The following is a 23,358-nucleotide window of genomic DNA, read 5'->3' as shown; positions in this document are numbered from 1 at the left end:
CGTATCACATGCCGTGCTGAGTCATGTTGCAAGCTGTGTATGAGTGTATCTGATGGTATCTCTGTCTGTTAACCTCTCTCCTCAGATCCCCCATGACCGTGAGCCGTGGCCTACGGCTCGGCCGCGCCCCACCTCTGGAGTGGTCTGCTGCTGTAGTTGGGACCCTGTGATTCTTCTGTTTACCTCTCCTCCTCCCCCTATCCCATCCTGTCCCTCCCCTCCCCCTCCCCCCTCCCCCCTCTTCCCCCCCTCCCACGCGCCGCTGTGCTGGACGTCATGAGCATAGTAATCGCGCTGGGAGTCACTACACCTGAAACGTCTTACTCAGATATGGCTGCTGGATCAGAGTAAGTCGCTGCTACCAGCTCTGTTGGACTCAAATAGTTGTTCCCGCATCTTGAAGAAGTATCTGTGTATTAACAACCCAGGTCTTATTTTAGTGACGCCAAGTGTGTGTGTGTGTGTGTGTGTGTGTGTGTGTATATTTTATATACATACATACATGCATACATGCATACATAGCGACATGAAAAATACAGGAATTTTCATCAGATGATATGAATAGCACTCTATGTTATGCTGCACTGCTGATATCTTGTGGACAATTAACCTACACTCAGTGTGTTTACATGACACTCAAGAAAACCAAATTACTGGGTTAGTCCGACTATGATCAAATATTTAAAATGCATACACCTTAGTCTGACTAAAATTTGAAATTTAGTTTATTTGAAAACAGGGACAGTGCACATTGATAACATTACTGTAAATGTGCCAGAATTAGCCAAGAGGCTATTTTTCATCTGTAGTCCCTAGACAGATGTTAAAGTCACCCTAAAAACAAAACAGAATATATAAAAAATAAGATTGAAATTACAAAATTACTAGTCAGGACAATCTACAAAACATGCACAGCAGTTAACAAACATGACAAAATAGCATATATAACATCAATTTAGAAAACATCATTCAAGACGCAAGACGCAAGACACATCACACCACAGCATGCAAAGCAGAAGCACAAATACAGAATGCATGCAACACAATAAAAACAAGACCACAATAAGACAGCACGCAGTAAAAAGAGAAGATGGCTACAGGTTCAGCACAGACGGACCGAGGACAGGAAGGTGTAATCAAGTGTTAGTGCTGACAGAGCTGAGCACCAATTAACCATCTCTTCAAATGAGCTCTGAATAAACTATAGCTATTCAGGTCTCTAATAGTTGCTGGGATGGAATTCCATTCTAGTGCAGCTCTAACAGAGAATGCAGACTGACTAAAAGAACTTTTCCTAAGTGGAATAATACACTTAGGACCGGATTGGATTTTTCATAGTCGAAGTAAAACACCCAGAGTATTCGAATGATAGTCGCATTACTCCTTCATGTATACGCTCTATCAGATCGGATCGGATTTTGCGTTCTGCGCAGGCGCGAGATTTCTCTCCCGGGGCCGTGAGCCAGAGGTAGAAGGACAGCAGTGGCGGCGTCTTTCCTCCGAAATAACCGCAAGAAAGAGCATCTAGTTTGTGTAATTATCATGTACGATAGATGAAATGGGTACAGCGCTACCTATCGTATCGGGGTATGACATGCTCCAGCCAATAATCAGATTTTCTCACTGGCATATATACTCGGAGGATTGCAGTTGTCTGATTGAGTAGCACCGTCGAACTATGGCTGTAATCCAACTAAACTGGGCATGCAAATGTACTGACTGATCTTACCTCTTTTTGTCGTACTTAGCTGTGTGGTACCGACGTAACAGAACACATGTTTGGTCAATATCAACCTTTCTGTAGCTGAAATAATTTCAGATAACTGACGTTGCTTTTCTTTTTGGCACCAAGTCTTTTGTTTTCTGCGATTTTCTCTTGTTGTTGCTCATTTTTCAATGTTGTTACCAGCGACTCACTTGATGTGCAGGGGTGTGGTCTGTTTCGGTACACTGAATAAGAGCTAATGATTGGTGGATCACTGCTCATGCAGAGTCTGCATGCACAGTGTATGTCAGGTACCCTTGAAATTAGATGAGCTCATCAGCCTACATCGCAGGCTCTGCGATGTGACTATTGTGCACATGTACATTGCGATGACAATGCTCAAACGATAGATCGTGCAGCCCTAGTCCACCTGCTTATCTACACCACCTTAATAACTGCTGTAACCCAGTTGCTAATGCAGATCCAAATAAACAAACAAAAAAACCCAAAAATGAATGCTGAAGTTAGAAAATAGTAGGGTTGGGCTGACGGATGATACCAACATCCATTGCAGACACTCTAAAAGTCATCAACCCCTGAGCCCTGTAACATTGTAACATCATAATTTAAGATGCCTGCCACCAGAGAGCACACCCAGTAGTGTATCAAGTCAGGAGCTGTTTGTGACATGTTGGAGAGAGAATAAAAACTTTGTTGGCGTTAAGTCTACTAATGTTAATTCTATATTTCACATTTATTGTTTTCTTATCAAACCTGCCCAGATGGTTTAACCTGTGTTGCGGTGTTTATTTACTGTGGGTTGCAGTAATTGTGTATTTCTCAATCGCAATTGAGAGTCAAGTAAACAAGTAACTTCAGAAAACATTTACAATAAACAAATTGTTTGTAAGAGCAAATACTAATTAATATCCAATATTGAAAACAATATAGCAAATGAAACTAGGAAAGGTTAAATCACAATTCAGTATAAAACAACTATGTGACTGTATTTACGAAATATTAAAACGGAGGTTAGTCATTAACTTGTCAAGTTCTTTTTTCTGAACTTAGGGTGTCAGAAGACCTTTAGACTGACTTTCTATCACGGAAACACTTGGAAAGAGAACATTTAAAATTTGTAATTTTTGGACAGTGTGTTATGAGTCACACACCACTCAGTTGTTGCCCAGAATGCTCACTAAAGCAGCAGTAGTAAGTTATTTCTTATAAAAAACTGTAAACTAAAGAACTGTAAGTTTCTAACCTGTAGCTTATTTATACCAGAGGAGAAAAAATGTATGTATGTATGCTCAAATGTAGTTAGCAAAATTGGAGGATGTAATATTGGGTAGCTATAATAAGATTTGTTGTTATAACAGACTTTGTCCCTTTTGTCTGAACCCCTGTGGTAAATGTATTATAAATACACACACCTGTGACAACATGTTTCTGTCTAGTCTATACAGATGCAGCAGTTTAATGTCATGAGCATTACAACAGCTTGTTGCAGTTGTTCCTATTCCACAACAGCTTTATCTTCTTCTCTGTATTTAACTAGTGGCTTCCAAGCTAAAGTTACAGGTGCATACCACCATCTACTGTATCAGAGTGTGTCCAGAGTGTGAACATGCTGTAAGTCAATGAAAGCAATTGAGCTTCATATTATTGGCTCATTCATCAGCTAGAGTTTCACCTATACTGATAAAAAGCTGCTAACATAAATTTCCAAATATCAAGCAGATTTTTTTACCAGCTAATAATTTATCCTTTTTAGTCTTCCCAAATCTCAGTCAGTAGGATTGATTCTAACACATGAGAAAACCCTCTGCTGAAATTAACTAAATCTAGACACTTTAATGTAACATTTTGTCATTTTGATTTTTTTGACATTGAAGGTTGCTCCAGAAATGGAGTAGTGTGGGGTGAAAGGCAAGGTTGTTCACTGTCTGAGACCCTAGTTAAAGGGCGAAAGAAGTTGCATAACATAATGGCGCCCACATTTCATTTCCTAAATTGCTGTCTTCCCTGGCTAGAGAGTAACTTCAGGGACTTGGTGCCATCAGGTGACTGTTTTCTATTAAAACTGTTGTTTGCATAAGAGCTCTTGTAAATTAGATGGAAAGAATGCACTGTTTCATAGTTGGGATTCTTGTTTAATTTGTATTCCTTCAGATAATATTATTTTTTTGTACTTTCCAGCCCTGAGTCAGTTGAAGCAAGCCCTGCCGTGAATGAGAAAAACTACAACAGCCACAGCTGTGGGAGCGCACAGAGTCATGGGTATCGGGGACTACCATATGCTGTGAGTTCATACAGTTCTTTTCTAGTTATCAGTTCTAATCATAGCATGTCTAACTGTATGAAATTGGTAGTACTCGCTAATAATCAAGGATAAGTTATAAGCTATTTAAAAGCTAAAATAATAACTTAGTTAATCCATCCAGTCTTTTCTTGTTTTCTAATCTTTTCAAGTTCCTTGGTCAGTTAAAATAAAACAGTAAGGACTGATGGTGCTTCTAGTTTTAAGTACATGAATGTCTATCCTACTTTTAGTCTTCTGTAACCACAAACGACTTCCGTTATTAACAACTGTACTGTTTCACATACTTGTTTTGTTGCCCTCATTTTCATTTGTCTCCATTTTCCGTTTCCCTTTTTTGCCTGAACACCCGTTGTTTGAAGATGCAACAGTCTTCCGTTGTGTGTTGTCAGGATCACAACTATGGCGCGCCCCCTCCCCCCACCCCACCTGCCTCCCCGCTCTCCCAAACCATCATTCCCCGTATGGATCTCAACGGCGTGGTACGCACCTCCCGCTATCACGAAACTGAGGAAAATTCGGCTGACAGCGACAGCTCCTCAGAGGAGGACGGTGCGATGTCCAGCTGGTGTCACTGCAGCCTGACTTCGGACGGCCTGCTAATCAAATGTGACAACTGCAGGTGAGAGATGAAAAACCATGAACTGTATCAGATGCGAGAATGGAATGATCAAACAAAGTCTTGTGGAATTTTTGAGAAAGGAGAGCAAAACAATGCTCTGTCATTGAGAAGAGTAGTACACCCCTTAAGGCTTAGCTATTATTAAAATGTGTGTATTGTGTTTCATATCTCCTGGTTTTAAAACTGCAAACAATAATTGTGGGATCAGAGCTCTGTTTCCCCTTAAGACAGTTTTAAAATCATAAACTATGTTATTGAATAACATCCACAGTGTTGAGATTGCAGTAGAATGTTTTTTATTTTGTAGATACAATACTTACCTTGGTCAAACTTAATATTCTTAAACAACATAATGTGAAACCCCACACACTGGTCATAAAACTACTATTAATGTTTGTTTCTAAACCTCAACTGTGACCACTCTCTAGGCTTGATTAACAATCCTTTCTAAAATGTTAGGCTAGCAGAATATACTACCATTTGCAAAAGTCAGTTAAAAGGTTTAGCTTTCTGTCTGGTCAGATAGAAATTTTGTTGCTGAGTTCATTTGAATCATAGCCTATTTGACATTATGTGCTGCTGTGTTTTTTTGCCTTTTTTGTCACAGGGGACTGGACAGGAGGAAAGGAGAAGGCCAACACAGAAAAACAGAAAATGTCTCAGGTTCATTGTTTTGTCTTGCTTTATTAGTTTCAAGTCTGGTGTCAAGTCTCATATAAATTAAGAATTTATATCCTCATCAAATGTGGTGATTTTTTGTTTGTTTATTTTTTTAAAAAGCGGGCGAGAGCAGCGCCACTGAGAGTGGTGATGAAGAGGTATCACCATCCACTATCTCCTACACCGCCACCCAGCACACGCCAACCAGCATCAAACTAACTGTCAACCGGGTCAAAAGAAGCAAATCCAAAAAGAGGAAGAAAAGTATAGAGAAGGCCCGTGGAACACCAAAGGGCAAGAAAGTCAAGGTGTGCAAACTGTAGAGAAGTGGAGTGGTTAAGAGTGAGTCTAGCAAAAAACAATCGACAGAGTGAAGGAATTAATAAATGTTAAGGTCTGCATAATGGAAGTTCTATCTTTTTGGTACTGTATTGTCATATTGGGAATAGCTCAGATTTGTTTTGGATTAGAGAATAGTGGCTGTCCATGTATTAAATTGGGTTCATTTACCCTCTTTTAGGCTTTCAGAGAGGGTTCAAGGAAGTCCATGAGGATGAAGGTAAGACTGGAGTTAACCAGACATTTATTTTCAATCATGCTTCTCCTTTTCGGTAAAGAAAAACTTGTGTCAAAACCTTGTCTATTTTTTTCTTCTGCCTAGAACTCAACAACAGAGGCCAACGTGTTGGATGAAAACACAGTAGAGGGATGGGAGAGCAGGATCCGCCAGTGGACAGACCAGTATGAGGAGGCTCTAGCCAACCAGTACAGCGCTGATGTCCAGACACTTCTTCAGCTTCACTGCACCACAGGCACCCCTGTCTCAAAGGCTGAAAGTGGCACCACAACACCTCCTTCCTCTACACAGATCCACACCTCAGTTGTCACCATGGATACCATCAACCGCACTGAGCTGGGTTGTAACAACACAGTGCTGGGCTCACAGATGCAGGTCAGCTACAGTCCTGATTCAAACTCACAGCTGCACTGTCAACCAAACAATATGTGATTCAGCTTATAACTCACAATGTAACTTTAGCAGGTAAAATTGCAATGTAGCAGCAACTAGCCAATTATAACTAAGCATAAAGTAACACATTATAAAACAGAATTTTTAGCTGAGTTGATCAAATTAGAGCAAGAAAGCCTGTTCAAGACAAGACATCACTTGCTTCAACTTGATCCTTAGTTGCAGGATTTGTAGACATGCTCTGCCTGCATGGCAGATAACCAGATACAATGGTGTTATGGTGCTTAAATACAATATATTGAATGTTTTCCTGTATTTGCAAATTAACAATATGTGATTTGCTGTTTGTAGCTCCAGTTGGGGCGGGTAACACGGGTGCAGAAACACAGGAAGATCCTCAGAGCAGCCAAGAACCTGGATCCAGACACGCTCATCATTGAATATCGGGGAAAGGTCATGCTCAAACAACAGTTTGAAGTTAACGGGCACTTCTTCAAAAAGTAAGAGATCGTGGTATATTTTTTATTGGACTACTGTGCTGCAGAAACTCAGGTCCACAGACATTGACAAATATTACAATGTAGTTTCACCTTGTAGGTTGCCAACAAATTATGCCTTAGCTTGATGCTCTGACAGTTCCCACAATTCCAAAAAAAGGAAGAAGGGTAAAGGCAAACTGTTCATTTCAAGAGTTATTAAATCCTGAAGCAAGAATTGTTTGACTGCTAGAGGTCACAAAACTATCTCCACTCCCCCTTTGTCTTTGACTACAAATGCAATATGAATGAGATTTTACACATTTTAACTAAATTATCCACAACTTTTAAAACATTTTATCTTATTGCATCACTGTAAATATCAACTGTGAGTATATCAACCTGCAAAAATGAAAATATTCTTCCCAATTCCTCCTCAATCCCTGTAAATTTCTGTTTCACAATTGAACTTAAATTATTGAATGTTACTTATATATCAAATAAACTGCATTAAAGTGAAACTCTCACCAAAATGCAACCAAGGCTTTATTTGTGATTGAATATGAGTCAAACCTTCGGGTAAATGCATAATTATGACAAAAGAGGCACTTTTAAGATTTACCGTAGTTTCGTTTTCGGGCAAGCTAATTTTGAACTGGAGTGCTCGGGGAGGGATACGATGGCATCAAAATTGCTACGTTTAAAACACTAAGAAGGCTCGACACAACATGAAACTTTGATCGTAGTATCATCAGGGACTCTACCCATGAACACGAGCATTGAGAACATTGTTTGTGTACACAAAGTTTAAGAAAAGAAGGTTTTTGAACTACTCACGTTAGCTGCTGCATCTCCGGCGCGTGGCCGTCATGGCATGGATGGTCGCACTCGATCCACGAATGCGACCATCAGGAAGGAGAGTAATGATGGGACGCTCCTCAAGCTTAGTTCCATTTGAATTCACGGATAATTCATTGTTTTGTCGTTAGCGAAAAGCAATATTGACGTCCACGTTGAAAAGGGAGCCTCATATTACAAGCAATACTACTACTTCAGCACCCGGAAAAGCCACGTGACATCTCGGGTGGATAGTTGTTGCTTGAAGCCAGTATTCTACCGGTGACCTGAGAGAGACAAACACAGCACAACAGCGAAGAAGACCGAGAGGAGACACCGAAGTTGTCACAGCATAAATCAAGATGGTTCGTTTTTGTGCTTTTCCTGGATGTGGGAAGAAGATGAAAATGATATTCCTGAAACTTTTCACAGACTGGCGTTCAGTTGCAGTAGGGACATCCTGAATCAGTGGCTAATTGTTTTGCAAGTCGACATCAACACACCGATCGAGACACTGAGAAAGAAGGACTAGCGAGATTGTAGTGACCACTTTGACCATGACGACTTATCGATGACTCCAACACTCGGGAAACAAAGAAAGCATTTTTAAGGAAAAATGCTATTCCAAGAGCAGTACAAGTGGCAGCAGAAAGAGTGGAGGTAATGCACTTTTGGTTATATTCTACCGAAATGTTAGTGACGACAGCTTCTAGATGGGATGGGGGATGGGTGCATAATTGCTAGTCTTTGAATCACAAAGTCGTAAAGTTATTGCACAGATCTGTACATGGAGTGAAATTGTACATGGCATTTGAAAAGTCTGCCTTTACTATGTCATTTAGTAAGTGGATAGGAGGGGGGTCTTGTGAGTTGCTCAGCTAGCCCAACCTGGATGTGTTTCAATAGGTAGCATACTGGCTTCCAACAACTATCCACGCGAGATGTCACGTGACTTTTCCCGCAGCCGATAGTAGTAGTATAGAAGTATTGCTTGTAATATGAGGCTCCCTTTCCAACGTGGACGTCAATGTTGCTTTTCGCCAACGACAAAACAACACATTTTCCGTGCATATATATGGAACTAAGCAGCTAACGTGAGTAGTTCAAAAACCTTCTTTTTCATAAACTCTGTGTACACAAACAATGTTCTCAATGCTCGTGTTCATGTGTAGAGACCCTGGTGATACTACGAGCAATGTTTCATGTTGTGTCGAGCCTTCTTAGTGTTTTAAAAATAGCGATTTTGATGCCATCGTATCCTGCCCCGAGCACTCCCGTTAAAATTAGCGTGCCCGAAAACAAAACTATGGTAAATTTTAAAAGTGCCTCTTTTGTCATAATTATGCATTTACCCAAAGTTTTGACTCATATTCAATCACAAATACAGCCTTGGTTGCATTTTGGCGAGAGTTTCACTTTAAGTCTTCTATACAACGTGTTCTATTACCTGTAAACTGCTTTTTGACACCACTGTTATCATCTTTTTTCCCCTCTTTTAGACCCTACCCATTTGTGCTGTTCTACTCAAAGTTCAATGATGTAGAGATGTGTGTAGATGCAAGAACCTTTGGAAATGATGCACGCTTTATCAGGAGGTCCTGTACGCCCAATGCCGAGGTCAGCCAGCAAGCCTTTTCTTTCTTCGAGTCTCAATAATACCAGTAACATATCCCTTCTGTGCAGCTCTGAGTATTATGTGTTTCCTTTCCCAGGTCCGGCATATGATTGCTGATGGCATGATCCATCTGTGTATCTATGCTGTCAGTCAAATAGCAAAGGATGCTGAGGTCACCATTGGATTTGACTATGAGTTCAATAGCTGGTCAGTACTGCCCTACAACCCTTATCTCTCCTTCCACATGCTTTTAAACCAAACTAAAAAAAAAACAAAGCTGAAATCCATACAACGTGTGCATATGTAGTGATAATCCAGTTCCTTACAGAAACATACTGTGAGTATAAATGTAACCACAGTATTATGGGGTCTAAAGGGGATATACGTTTTCCTTTGATCTACCTTGAAACACATGCTAAGCTTATTGCTACTAGGTTTCTTGTCTTCATCCTTTGCCATTTCATTCATCATAATCTTCTCTCTCACAACTAAACAGTAATTACAAAGTGGACTGTGCCTGCCATAAGGGAAACCAGAACTGCCCGGTGCAGAAGCACAACCTGAGCCCAAGGGAGAGCTTGCTGAGTGCCCCCTCCCTGCCACCTCCCTCCCCACTTGTTGGTGCTGAGACCCGACGTAGAAAAGCTCGCAGGAGAGAGCTGGAGGGCTGTGTTGTTGGGGAGGGCAACCAGACCCTCGACCAGCACCAGGAGGCCAAAGAACTACAAGGGAACAGTGACACAGAGGTGTGTGCATGTGCCTTGTGTGTGCCTGTGTGTGTGCCCGATAAAAGGATCTTACAAATATATCTAACTGAGGTTAAAGTGACTGTAAAAACTGCGCTTGCAGCTTTTGAAAAATGTTTTTGTTTGCCAGACACTTCTGTTTGTACTTCACATGCTAGCTAAGATGTTGTCCTAATGTGCTGCCTTTTTGTGCCATTAGGAGAAATTGCTGGATGATATGAAGGCAGAGGGAGACGAAGGAGAGATGGATGAAAATGGGGTTGCCATCTCCTGTAAAAGAGTATGACATTTTGAATATTTGTCTTCTTTTATTAGTACCCACTGATTCCTGGGATTCAACAATATCTTCTTTTTTTTGCTCTTCCCTTTAGCGGAAAATTGGAACAGTGGTCGTGAGCACTCTTACCAAAAAAAAGAGAAAAACATCCCTTTTACACAGTCCACAATTTGTTTTTCCAGTGCACAGAAACATACGTTTTCAGTTATAGAAAGTTAAAAAAAATGCCTTTATATAATCACATTTGGATTATCAGCCTATATGGTTAAATGATTGGATTGTTTAATTATTTGGGAAAACAATAACTACTATTGGACAACTGCTCCTAATTAAGACTATAAAAAACCCTGGGATGATTGCGTGCATTCAGCACATGAATCATTGTTTACTTACTGTTACTAGATTGTTTTGTAAACAGGGCCTTATGCAGAGAACATGTTTTTAGGAATGGCACGGATCTGATTGATGAGACAAATGAACAGATTTGTACGAGCACTGCTTATGGATTTGTGCAAAAACCTGCAGCCTCAACTTTGAGAAACGAATGCTGGTCAAATCCTGTGAGAGATGGGAGACGGTCCAGGATGAGCTGTCTTCTTTCAAAAGTACCAAATACATAATGTCATTCATGGTCCAGTAGCATTCCTGTACACTGCTAACCAGCAGGTAGAGATTAAGAATGTTTTTTTGCTCTAGCACCAAATATCAGTGCTGTAGATTGCACGTACAGATCAAAGCACCCTCTCTAATCCATCCATTAAGTGATCCTTCACATTGTGTGAGTGATAGCACTGTGTGCCATAAAAAATAATAATCACAAAATAACACTGGTTAAACAAGGCGTATAGTGAAGGGATTTGAACTGTGATTTTCTCATCCTCCCATAGTCAGGCTGTAACCACTAACCAGCTAGGGATGGTATGTTATGATTTTATCTTTATCTTATCCATACTCTTAACATACCTGTGCTTTTTCACTACTTAAGAATGGTTTGTTTTTTAATAAAATTTTTTTTAAAGAATACATTCGGGGTGGTGGTGGGGGGGGGGGGGGGGGGGCTGGTTTGTCTCAGCCAGTAGCTAAAGTTTACAAGAAATTGCCAAGTGTTAAGATTCATGGCAAACTAAGATGAACAGACTGGCGTGTTCTTAACAAGCTGTTAATTGTTAGCTTAACAAGCACTGTGGTCGTATAAAACGTGCCGGTGGAAATGTCACTGTTTATGCTGAAATATGATGCACGTTTATGCTTGTTGAACAAGTGGTACTCATTGTCTCCGCCAAGGAGGTTATGTTTGTTGACTTTCAACTCGTGAAGGTTTTATTGCACTTACAATAACGCGTGTCGCCATCTCCACCTGGGGCACTTCTCTCCTCTCTCTGCTGCCGCTGCTGTGTGTGAAGAGCAGCCCCGCCCCCCAGTGATCAGAGAGACAGAGCAGGGCAGGGAAGAAGCAGTTTATAGCACTGTGGAAAAATACTGCAGCCATCGGCCACTATCGGAGCCAAGTTCCGCCGATTCCGATAGTTTGTAAAACGTCCTAACGGCACGGATTAATCGTCCAAAACGATTAATCGGTCGACCTCTAGACAAGACAGGACCACTCTGACAACAGTGGTAGAGCACTCAGTTGGAGTGTTGAAGGCCAGGTCAATGTGTCCTAAAGCTGGAACACCAGTGCTGGCACTGTGGAAGATTACATGTTTACGTTGTTTTATTTGATTTAACAGTACCTTAATTTCGCTGCTGCTGACTGTAGCCCTCTTCCAGGCTACCGTGAGTTCTTTACGCACGAACCACCCTCCTACACACACACGCACACCTACACAGTGCTGGGGTTTAGGGCTCTTTTATTATTTTAGACCGCACAGTGATGCAGCTACGGGTCCGAATGCAGCTCGTGCATCTGAGCTCTTCCTCCTGCTTTCCTGCTCCTGTACTGTTCCTCTGCTATCAGACTGCCCTCCAGCGCATCCCCACTCCTCCGCCATCCGAGGTCCAGCCGCTACTGCATTTAAAGGGAGTGAGGGATTAGTAAGTGGATGCTAGCTCTGTCAATCACTGACCTGGCTCTGCTCTCCTGAGCGCTCTCCACCTCTCTCTCCTGCAGCCGTGCCCCGACCACACTCACCTCCACACTGACATTCTCCTTCATCTTACAACCCTTTTTGGTGGCATCTCTTTAATTGCATCGCCATAGTCGGCTATTTGCACACGGCACAACACCTGCCCTTATATGGTGTTTAGTGGGCATAACCTATGCTAAGTAAAAACCATTGGCCATGCGCCTCCAATTTTTCAATCAAGTGGGATTTCTTATTCAGCACACATGGTTTAGAGCAGATTTGAATGGTAAGAACATTTGAAGCATCTGGAGTTGACTTACTATTTTTCCTCTTGACAATAAAAGTAATAGAAAATTGGATTGGATCTCAATTCCAACAATACATCAGTAATTCAAAGACAAAATGTTTCAGTTATATTAAGCAATGTTCTCTTTTCTCTCTTGGGGGGTTTGTATAAGGTTTTTTTTTGAGTTTTTTTGTTTAAGGTAAAATGAAACTGGAGAACTGCTTCACTCCCTGTAAAATGTAACATCCTTGATCCTCCAATAAAAACATTTATATAAAAAAAATAATAGTAATGTTTCAGGTAGACTGCATGTGTAATTCCTCTCCTGTGTGTCTCCCTATTCATGTAGACATGTAACAGCCTAGACAAGAGGCGGAGGAGAGTAGGAGGAGCAGAGGTAAAGGAGGAGGGTGTTGAGACTGAGGACGGGTCAGGAAACCCTGCAGGGAACACCTCCGTAACCCACAACCCTGGAGTGGGGGTTAGCACACGACGCACCACCTATGTCATGGTCAGTGACAGAAATCAAGTTGTTTCATCTGCACTTGTGAATCTTCCTTGTTAGTGTTGGATCTATTTAATCTATTTAATCCTCCCTCTACAGGAAGGGCCATCGGTTGAAGAAAAGACCTTGTTACCTACCCTGCCTGCCCCAATCGCCCCCCCTAAACCTGCACGACCTGCCAAACCCCGGCCCAAAAGTCGGATCTCTCGCTACCGGTCAAGCTCATCCCAACGTGCCCGGCGCCAGCGCCAAGCTCTTGCCCAGCAGGCAGCTGCTGCGGCTGCGGCTGCAGCAATGGCAGCAACTCCATCATCTGCTGATCAAGGTGCCGCTCTTGATGAGGAGGGATCTCAGGGCCCATATGGTGCTGAACATGCCCATGGAGAGAGCTGTCTTGGGGGTCATCTCCTAGATGGAGATGGCCAGGGTCTAAACTGCATAAACAGAGGCAACTTGCGCTATCCTAAAACTAAGAAGGTTTGTCAACATTAGAGATTGTAGATATCATTTTTCGACTTTCAACTCAGCTTGCCTATTATTTATGAATTGGTATATTCCATGCAGACACAGAGTTGATCAGTTAATGGTTGTCTTTGCTCTCAGTACCTGGTAACAGAGTGGTTGAATGACAAGGTCCCTGGAGGGGACAAAGTCCACCAAGAGGTGCTTGTTGAGCGCCCGCTGCGGATAACCACTGACCCCACGGTGCTGGCCACCACACTCAACATGCTGCCAGGCCTTTCCCAATCATCGCTTATCTGCACCACACCCAGACACTACGTCCGCTTCGGCTCCCCCTTCAACCCAGAGAGACGCAAGCCCCGCCCACTCCAAATGGATGGCACTTATGGCTGCTACAAGAAGGTGAGAAGTATTATAAAAAAGTTGGAAGTTCTGGAAGTATCTTGTCATCATACAGTGCAACCCTTTGTGCAGACTTCCACTCACCTTCTATTATAAAATGTGTTAAATTCTGTTCAAACCTTTCTTCTAGAGTCTTATCTAGTTGTGAAAATCTAAACAGATCTTTCATTTTTTGTCTTTATGCTAACATTTCTGTCCTGATGCAGAGATGGATAAAGCAGCTGGAGGATGAGAGCTGTTCAGCCAGTGTGGAGGATGGCACAGAGTCAACCTCCTCCCAGCAAAGTACTAGTAGCAGATCCACCCCCAACCCTCTGTCCACTGGTACGTACATTCCCACCTCCAGCTGGATGACTCATTTACTTCTGCTTTTTTTTTTAAAGCACAAAGAGAAGATTAATCTTAACTGCTTCCTCTGATGTATAGTTAAATTATAAAATACTTGACTGTTGTAACCCTTGTGTCCTGTCATGTGTTTCCGTACAATTTCCATATTTTTTTCCACATTCTGTGTTTTAAATTCACAGAACTCAATGCACCGTTTAAGAAGCGTCGCTCCAAGTACATGCCCGAGATGACCCCAGCACCCTCGGACCACCTACTTCGCCCGCTGTCACCCATCACACCGCCACTCCCAGAGGACATCCTCCATCCGCTGCTCCACACCCATTGCGGGTCCCTGCTGCCCAATGGTCTGGCCTACTCACCCATGCCCTCGCTGCCCGCCAGCCGCTGCAACACGCCACTGCAATTTGAAGTATGGGCTTACTTTGAACAGCTTGCTTACATAAGTCTTAGGAAGTAATTGTTTTATGAACCTTGTCCTTCTTTATATCTGTGTTGTAATGAAGTGACTGAGTTGCTAACCAAGTGCCAGACATCGATGTATATTCTGTGTTTATTTCTGCATAAAGTAAATGTGTATTTAAGAGATCAAAGTCAGTTCATTTAAACCTCCCCTTGAGTATATTTAGTGTTTGGAATTATACATCATTGCATCTGAGGAGCATTGTTAATCAATGAGGATAAATTACTGTTGGTATTCAAATGAACCTTTTGATGCCTGACATAATTACGTTTTTGAATTAAATACTGTGTGAGAAGAACTACTAAACTTCAACACCAACACACCAAGGAAGCTTAATTTGCTAATATTTGTTTCTAATAGCCTTTGCATTTTTTCTTTAGAACATATCGTCCCCCGAGGCATCTCCTGTTCACCGGCCTGAGTCCATCTCTCCTGAGGTAGGTTCCCATCTCTTTGACATTTTTGTAATGCAGACTGACAAACTACTGTCCTTTTGCTCTTCCTCTGTGTCTATTTCATCTCTGTTCTTTCTCCACGTCCAGCCATGTCTTCAGACAGACTTTGACATCCCTCGGCCTCAGTTCCCAGACCTGTCACTGCCCTCCAGCTTGGAGAGCCCGGTGGCCATGACATCAGAAGACTTTTCCCTTCCCGGAGGCCCTTCAGGCAGTGATTCCCACGGCCCATCATCTGTAGGCGCTTGTTCCCTTAACCCAGTGTTATGTCCTTCCTCAGACCTAACGCCCCAAAACAGGGAGCAGGCCTTCAGGACTGAATTCAACCTCATATATACCTGCTCCCCCCTCAACGCAAACCTTGGGAACCCTGTGGCCACAGACCGCCGCCTCTGCCAGTCAGAAGGCGGTTTCTCCCCAGCAGAGTCCTTCCACAGTTCCATAAGTGGTCAGGGGCAACTGGGAGATGTGGGCACTGGTTCCATGTCACCCTACGGCGAGCCTCATTATGGGGGAGGCTACCCAGATAGTGGCACACCACCTCACACGAGCAACCCACCACAAAAGAAGAAGGCAAGTTCTCCACATCTTAATGTGACGAATGTGAAAACTGTTTTGTATTCAGAAAGTTTTCAGGTAAATCGGAAGCAGTTTCATCTGCTCTTTTCCAGCACAAATTTCTTTGAATGTGATATGTGCAAACTGGAAAGCCACCGCTCATGATGTGCCTTTCCCCTTGCTCTGTTGCCTGTTGACTTTGTCTTAAATATTTCAATTGGTCCTGTGTGTCAGCTGGTCAAATCAAAAAGCACCAGGCATTTTTAAAACATATTGAACCATTTTATGTGTATATTTGAAATGATTTCACTCTGTAGCTTTGACCCTTCCTCCTCCTTCCCTCCCCCCTCCTCTCCCTCAGTTCCCTTCCTCACCTTCGCTGCTCCTTGACACTCTTTGCCAAGTCTCTCTTCCACTTTTCTTCCAAGGCAGAGGGCCAACCAGCATACCATTAGTCTGCTGACAGGGAAGCCAGATTACCAGGCTATAGCTGTAAGAAGTGAATACAAGCCAGTACAAAATATGGTGAATATTCTCCCTACAACTACATCTTTAGAAGTGTGCATGTAAATATTGTTTCTTTGCATCTGCATTAAACACTCACCCCATGCTCAAACAGTTCCGTCCCCCCCCCCCCCCCCACCCCAACCCCGTCCCCGTCCCCTACCCCCTCTCCAAACCAACATTGAGTTATGACACTATAGTTTTGAGCAGGAGTGTTATTGTGCCATTTCAGTCAAATTCATTAAAGTGTGCAAAGGTTTATCCATTGCCTTCAACATAAGAGACCGATGGTTCATGAATTCTCATGATGCTGTTGAGATGAAGCCCCATGTGTCTTCTGCTCCATCTCATCCATGGCTCTTTTCCAAACTGTGGTCAATGGTCCATGCACTGCTACAAAAGGAAGGTGAAATTTAACGGTGTGGTTTATAGCAGAACACATGCAATTTTACATGGCACTATACGAAAGTTCAGGGGCTCAGATTGAATTGGGGATGCTACAAATGGATGTGTCTGAGAGTTTCTTTGTTACAAAATTCATCAGCCATGACCTGGTAAATGTAATGTTAAACCGAGCTAATATGTAGCTATGTAGCTGGTCAAATCAAATCAGCCAATGCTTTGGAGTGCAACATAATTGTCATAAATACAAATCCCAGGTTGCTGTAGCAATGTATCAGATGTAATGCAATGTTGCGCACCCACTACCAAAAAACCCATCACATCATAATAATGTGATTTGGTGAAAACTACTGTCTTGAGGAAAACATGCAAGCTCAGCCACTGCTATAAAAAAAAAAAAAAATTGTAATTAACAGCAGTTTTCCTTTAGACATATCTTTACCACTGCTGGAACCGCTAACAAAACAGAGACCTTGTTGAAACACACCAACATACTAAACACAGAAAAAGTGAAAAATGTGTATGGTGGCACAGAGGGTTTTACAACTGCCAAAAAACTGTATGTCTAGTATATATAACTGAGGCATGTACAATGTACTCCAAAAGCCACTCGGAAGTCTAAGAAGACTCATGTAGTAATGTGTGATTGATATTTAGTGCTTGGTATGTTATATAATTTGAAAGATTAAGGCAAGAGCCATCCATGTCAGTATGTGACTGTGGTCATCATTCTCTCCCTGCCTAATTCATACAACTCCCTCTGTTCCCACAAGCCTTTTTTGTGTCATGATGACATCAAGCTAGTATGAGTGCTCTCATTGTCATTGTCAGTAGCGGCAGTGTGTGTACATGTGGTGTGTGTATGTATGTATGCGTGTTCTATGGGAATTGATATGAGTGATGGTGTAGTTATTTCAGAGTGGTTGCATCATTGTGTCGTGCATTTAAAGTTGCCTGCTCTGTCATCAAAGCTTTAGGGGCCGTCCACATGGACGAAAATGATCTTCCTTGGCATCGTTTCAAGAATATTTGCGTCCATACGGATCCACTGAAAAAGACCGAAAACGCTGTAGTTCATATTCCAGGCCTATAGGTGGCGCTTGACATCCACCAAAAATGGAGAAGAAGAGACGGAGCATGCACATAAAGCTTGCACGCTGTAAACAGACAGACAGTAGATGGAGAAACCGAACACAACAAGAAGATGAAAATGGCTAATACAAGAAAACAGAATTGTTCGTGTGGACCGTTAATGAGGTCGAACTGCTGCTGGGACTCACACTCAACTACAAGGCGAGTAAGTTGCTAGAAAGGCTCAATATCTTCAGCGGCACAACCACGAGCATGCAGTCCGCCGTTGTTGTAGTTATGACATGTTGCAGGGTTCAGAGGTCGAAGGCGTCATCGTTTTGGAAAGTATGCAGATTCGCTGTCCACACGAAAACGGGAGGACTACATTTTCAGATTTTTCTACCTTGAGACCTGTTTTCAAAAAAGTGCGTTTTCAGGATCCGTGTGGACGGTCAGCCAAAACGATGCAATACATGTCCGTTTTCGCAAAAGAGCGTTCTCGTCTGGACGGCCCCTTAGATGCTGTATGTTACTAACAATGCATTGAGAGAGACGGTGATCTGCAGTATGCTGTATTAGAGCCTTTCTCATGACTACAAGTAATATAATGGAATGAAACAAACCAGAGATGCATACAGTGTCATTTTCATGTTTGAGGTAATGTCCATGGTGATGAAGGTGTGTTTTTGTTTTTGTCACACTGAAAAGTTATAAAAACTGGTTCCAGGTGAGTTCTCTGGTGTGGTGCATGCGGTCTGCCCATCACTCAGTTTTTGTGAATGATGTGATTCAGTCAGCAGCCTAGCATCATTTGAATGATATGAAGTAATGTTAAACCTGCACATCAGAATGTGTGTCAGTCCTTCAACTCATAGGTATCTAACCCTCCTGCCCCTCCTCTGCTGCTTCAGGTGTCTTTGCTGGAATACCGTAAGAGGAAGCAGGGTGGCAGTCGGGACCCTGAGCCCGTCGGGAGCAGTTCCTCTCTAGGCGGCACCCCTACTCGGCCTGGCTCCCATTACATCCAGGACACTCAACATCACCATTCTCATCAGCAGATGCATCCTCCGGCCTCCTCACACAGCTCCTTCTCTTCCTCAGCACACAAATCCATCTCACAGATCGAGGAGGTCAGTCCTCCAGATCAACAGGGCCCCTCAGGGCAGCCCAGACGCCAGGACAGTAACAACCAGTGGTGAGAGGCTTTAAGACACCTTCAGTGCATGTCAAATCACCTTCGGTTCTTATGCTTTAAAAGCATGTGTGATACTTTAGTATTAGTAAAGTTGACTGACAGATAACATTGGGTTTTGGATTTTTCCAAGGATGGTCCCCACTACTGTTGAACGTCTAAGGGAAGGTCAGGGGGTTCTGGAGCGAGTGCGAAGGAGCATCAAGATGGAGCGGAATTATAAGAGGAGTGATGGCGTTTCAGAGAAGGAATCTGGTATGAAGACCTTAGAACTCCAGGGACCCTTGCAAAGAAATTGGATTGACAAAGCCACAACTACGAAACACAAGACTAAACTTCTTAACTAAACAAACTAAAACTAAAAATATAAGAAAATGTACAGCAATATACAGTCGGGTTGAAACGTAATACTTGTTTAAAAATTTTAATATCAGTTCATCTTAATATTTGGTTTGTCCCCCTTTTGCTTTAATGACAGCATGCACTGAGCTGCTGACTCATGTTAACTGAGCACGCTCTGACATTGTTCCAGAAAGCTTCTTTTGATGTTTGAGTGCTTTCTCAGTCTCCAGGTGCCCCCATAAATGTTGAATGCGGTTGAAGTTACCAGCTGGAGTGCATGTTGTTGTTTAAGCCAAAGCGGGACAATACTAAGAAATAGGGCTGGGTATCACCAGGTACCTCGCGATACGATACTATCACGATATTTTGCCCACGATAACGATAATATCACGATACAGCGATAATCGATATATTGCAAGGAATTTCATCCACGATACATCACGATATCTGTGTCACTGAAGAAATTCAGAATTTATTGACTGCACTGAATCCATTTCACAGGAATTACAAAACATTGTCAATCAATTTCACATGAATGACAGCCAAGTAAACAAAGAGTATATTGCACAGTGACTCTTCTTAACACACACACTGACTACAACTATCATTAAATATCTATATGTGTGGGTTTCAGAGCTACTTAAACCATTTTTTTAAAATTTTATTTGGTTGTATACCTATGTTTGAATAAAGATAAAGCTGTCCTCCGAAAAGGGGTGGTGGTGGGGGGCCAAAAAAAAAATAATTTTTTTTTTTTTTTTTTATACATTTTTAAATATCGATATTTGGCACCAGTGTATTGATAATGTACCTCAAGACGAAATATCGCGATATATCGTAGTATCGATATTTTGGCACACCCCTACTAAGAAAAACATGTACATTTTTCAGAAATCTAGCTTTTTGATCAAACTGTGATACTGAAAATTTCTTTTCAGTATTTTTAATGAAAGGAAATGGTATTACATTCAACCAAACCAAAACACAAGTATTTTGACTGGTCGTCTCTTACTTTTGGATCCAACTGTATGTTCTACTTTAACTTCCCAGATGACGACACATGTCTTTTCATCAGCGCTGGAGTTGATCCTCCTTTCTGTGTTTGCAGATGCAGATCGATATGAGATGCAGACAGTGTCCATGACTTCTCCAATGAAGAGTCCACACAGATACAGTCCCTCTGTTTACTCACACCAGGTACCTGAAGAAACCACTTACTGTTAATCACTCATTCCCTAAATGCCAGTAGCTAGGCCGAGAATAATATTAGCAGAAAAGCTGCTTGATGAACATTTGTTGTCTTTAGAGTCTTTCTGTGTTCCTATTCACAGAAACATTTAAATGCTATTTTTGAGTTGGTATTCTGTGTTTTTCTGAAAGTCATTGTAAATTAAACTCATAGCTAGTGCCATTTTGATTTGTCTAGTTGTTTCTTTTCTCAGTGACATGAAATGCAGCCTTAGAAATATGTCATTGTCACAAGTGTGACGCTTATGTGTGTGTTCAGTCATCAGAAAGCCACCGGCAGACCGAAAGCCCGTCGTTCCTCCAGCAAACCTCCAACTCTCCATTCCGAGGTTCCTACAGTCCTTCATCAGGCCAGAGCTTCTACCAACGCCTTGGCTCCTCTCACGCAGGTCTGTCCCAGGACCACCCTCCATCCTCCCATCCCAGTCATATCCCAATCCCCACCACCACCACCACCTCAGACTCCAGGCTGCCAACGGGTTTTCTACACCAGCAGGGTGGCAGCAGTAACGTGGACGGAGGCCAGTGCTACAGTACCAGCCACTTCAGAGCAAGCCCTTTGAATAGCAGCGGCCTGGTTGCGTCTCCCACCCGAGGACCCAGGGTCCAAGGGCAGACTAAAATAGACTCGGGCCCCCAGGCCTCCAGAGGGAGTCAACAGCAGGCATCTCGCAGCCTGAAGTCAGGCAGCCCGGGCCAGACGGCGCTGCAGGCCGGCCCCAGGCTGCTGTCGGCTTCCGGACCGACGCACTACCCGCAGCGAGGGACAAGCATCAGTCAGTTCCAGCACTCCCCCCTCCAGGGACCCGGAGTAAGGACACAGTCAGGAAGCTTTTAGGACCTTGTTCAAGTGTGTGTGTGTGTATGTGTGAGTCAGTGTGTTTGCGTGAGTGTGTATGAATCTGTGTACCTCCTCAACCCCTAAAGCTGCGGTGAAATGAGGCTCAGGGAGTTTGGGGAGGGAAAATGTACAGACCTGAGAGGAGCAAAGACTTCTTTACGGAATTCTCCTTTTTTTATTTTCTGTCTTTATTTTCAGAAAAAAAAATCACCACAATCTGCACAAAGCTAATCATTGACTTTGGACATCATTACAGAATTAGTGGGAAAAGATTTGGATGACACATTCAGAAAAAAACAAGAAATCACATGTAACTTGAAATTGTCCCCAATGTTTCCTCATGTGCCGGACTGTGCAAACAGGCTCTTTAATGTCGGAAAGTTTAAATTTCCACACAAATGTCTGTACAAAGTTATTAAAAGCCGTACCTGTCGTCAAGGTACCCAGGTGGGATAAATGCTTAAATGCATATGTAACTGAAAGCAAGAGTTGTTTTATTTTTTCCAATTTATTTTTCTTTCGTCAATGTTACTTTTTTGATTTGGCGAGTGGCTGAGTCTGTGCTGCAGTAAATAAGTGATGTGATTTGGAAAGGGGAAGTGAAGTGATGCGAGCAGAGGCGACATGTTAATCATCCGTTCTAAAGATGCATTGTGGAGGTGGGGAGGAGGGGTTCTCCCTATATAGGATCATTCCATATGATAAACCAGCTGTCTGTGTTCACTCACTCAACATGAAAACAGCCCTTCTCGACGTTCTGCGTCTGTTTCAATGTACTTTTGTTTTGGGTTCTTTCTGTTCTCTCATCCCCACTGGACTGTTTTGATTTTACATTAGGACTACTTCACTGTAGATGTCTGATATTGTACTTGAGACATACAGGTCTTATGATTCATGGTGCTGCATTCTTGTTTTTTCCAATAAATTTGAAATCCAGTTATGTTCCCCACATGTGGCTGCCTTTATCTTGTTATTATATCATTTCCATTTTCTTCCTCCAAATTCATACATTATGGTGACGGGGTGTGAACAAGATAGGAAGTGAATAATCCAGCTGCATTTCAAAACTATGGTTTTATTTTTATGACGATTTACATTGTAGATTCTCACTGAAGGCATCAAATCTATGAATGAACACATATGGAATTATGTAGTTAACAAAAAGTGTGAAATAACTCAAAACATGTTTTGTATTTTAGATTAATCAAAATAACCACCCTCTGCTTTGATTACTGCTTTGCACACTCTTGGCATTCCCTTGATGAGCTTCATGAGGTCGTCACCTGAAATGGTTTTCCAGCAGTCTTGAAAGAGTTCCCAGAGATGCTGAGCACTTGTCCCTTTGGCTTTCACTCTGCTGTCCATCTCATCCCAAACCATCTCGATTGGGTTTAGGTCAGGTGACAGTGGAGGCCAGGTCATCTGGTGCAGAACTCCATCACTCTCCTTCTTGGTCAAATAGCCTTTACATAGCCCGGAGGTGTGTTTGGGGTCATTGTCCTGTTGGAAAAATAAATGATGGTCCAACTAAACACAAACCGGATGGGATGGCATGTTGCTGCAGGATGCTGTGGTAGCCATGCTGGTTCAGTGTGCCTTCAATTTAAAATAAATCCCCAACAGCAGCTTTATTACGCCAATTCCCCGCCTCCGTCTCAGTGTGAATCTCTTGGAGGGGTGAAATTTCGCTCCGGCCCTGATACGCCTCTGGAGGTAATATCAGGGCCGTATAATTGGAGAACCGAACCATTGTGAACGGATAAGCCCGCTTCACGTATTAGGGGCGAGGGCGCCGCCAGGGATTTTGGGCCCCATGAAAGAAATCTAATTTGGCCCCTGTATAGGCCGGCACAAAAAATGTATGCCGTTTTATATAAAACTATGCATTTTGTGTGTGTGTATATGTATGTATATATATATGTATGTATGTATGTATGTATGTATGTATGTATGTATATATATGTATATATATATATATCTCTCTCTCT

General features: G+C 42.4%; 1 protein-coding gene and 1 long non-coding RNA gene across 4 annotated transcripts in view; one reads left to right on the top strand and one right to left on the bottom strand.

The window, feature by feature from the left end:
- The first annotated feature begins 234 nt into the window (after positions 1–234).
- On the top strand, positions 235–22,319 carry setd5 (SET domain containing 5). Of its 3 annotated transcripts, none has more exons than XM_030420449.1 (24): positions 235–347; positions 3,905–4,007; positions 4,418–4,647; positions 5,255–5,310; positions 5,428–5,615; positions 5,828–5,866; positions 5,969–6,259; positions 6,629–6,777; positions 9,090–9,207; positions 9,303–9,412; positions 9,702–9,951; positions 10,151–10,231; positions 12,930–13,091; positions 13,185–13,562; positions 13,689–13,949; positions 14,156–14,273; positions 14,477–14,706; positions 15,138–15,194; positions 15,300–15,785; positions 16,203–16,295; positions 18,659–18,942; positions 19,073–19,194; positions 20,390–20,478; positions 20,789–22,319. In XM_030420449.1, exons 1-24 carry the CDS (start codon positions 277–279, stop codon positions 21,365–21,367), a joined length of 4,545 nt encoding a protein of 1,514 aa, XP_030276309.1. In that variant the 5' UTR covers positions 235–276; the 3' UTR covers positions 21,368–22,319. The 3 variants fall into 3 exon arrangements, with proteins under 3 accessions (XP_030276309.1, XP_030276308.1, XP_030276310.1); XM_030420448.1 differs by having other exon boundaries at positions 4,388–4,647; XM_030420450.1 differs by lacking the exon at positions 16,203–16,295 and having other exon boundaries at positions 4,388–4,647.
- The window catches only part of LOC115583536 (uncharacterized), a 3,979-nt gene continuing 2,540 nt past the window's right edge, over positions 21,920–23,358 (bottom strand). Inside the window, exon 2 of the long non-coding RNA XR_003984386.1 lies at positions 21,920–22,870. This is a non-coding gene — a long non-coding RNA (uncharacterized LOC115583536). The remainder of the gene's footprint in view (positions 22,871–23,358) is intronic.

Source organism: Sparus aurata, chromosome 6 (genome assembly GCF_900880675.1).
Source record: "Sparus aurata chromosome 6, fSpaAur1.1, whole genome shotgun sequence".
Lineage (NCBI taxonomy): Eukaryota > Metazoa > Chordata > Actinopteri > Spariformes > Sparidae > Sparus > Sparus aurata.
The sequence above is the reverse complement of the archived record's forward strand: the minus strand, read 5'-3'. Positions and strand labels throughout refer to the sequence as shown.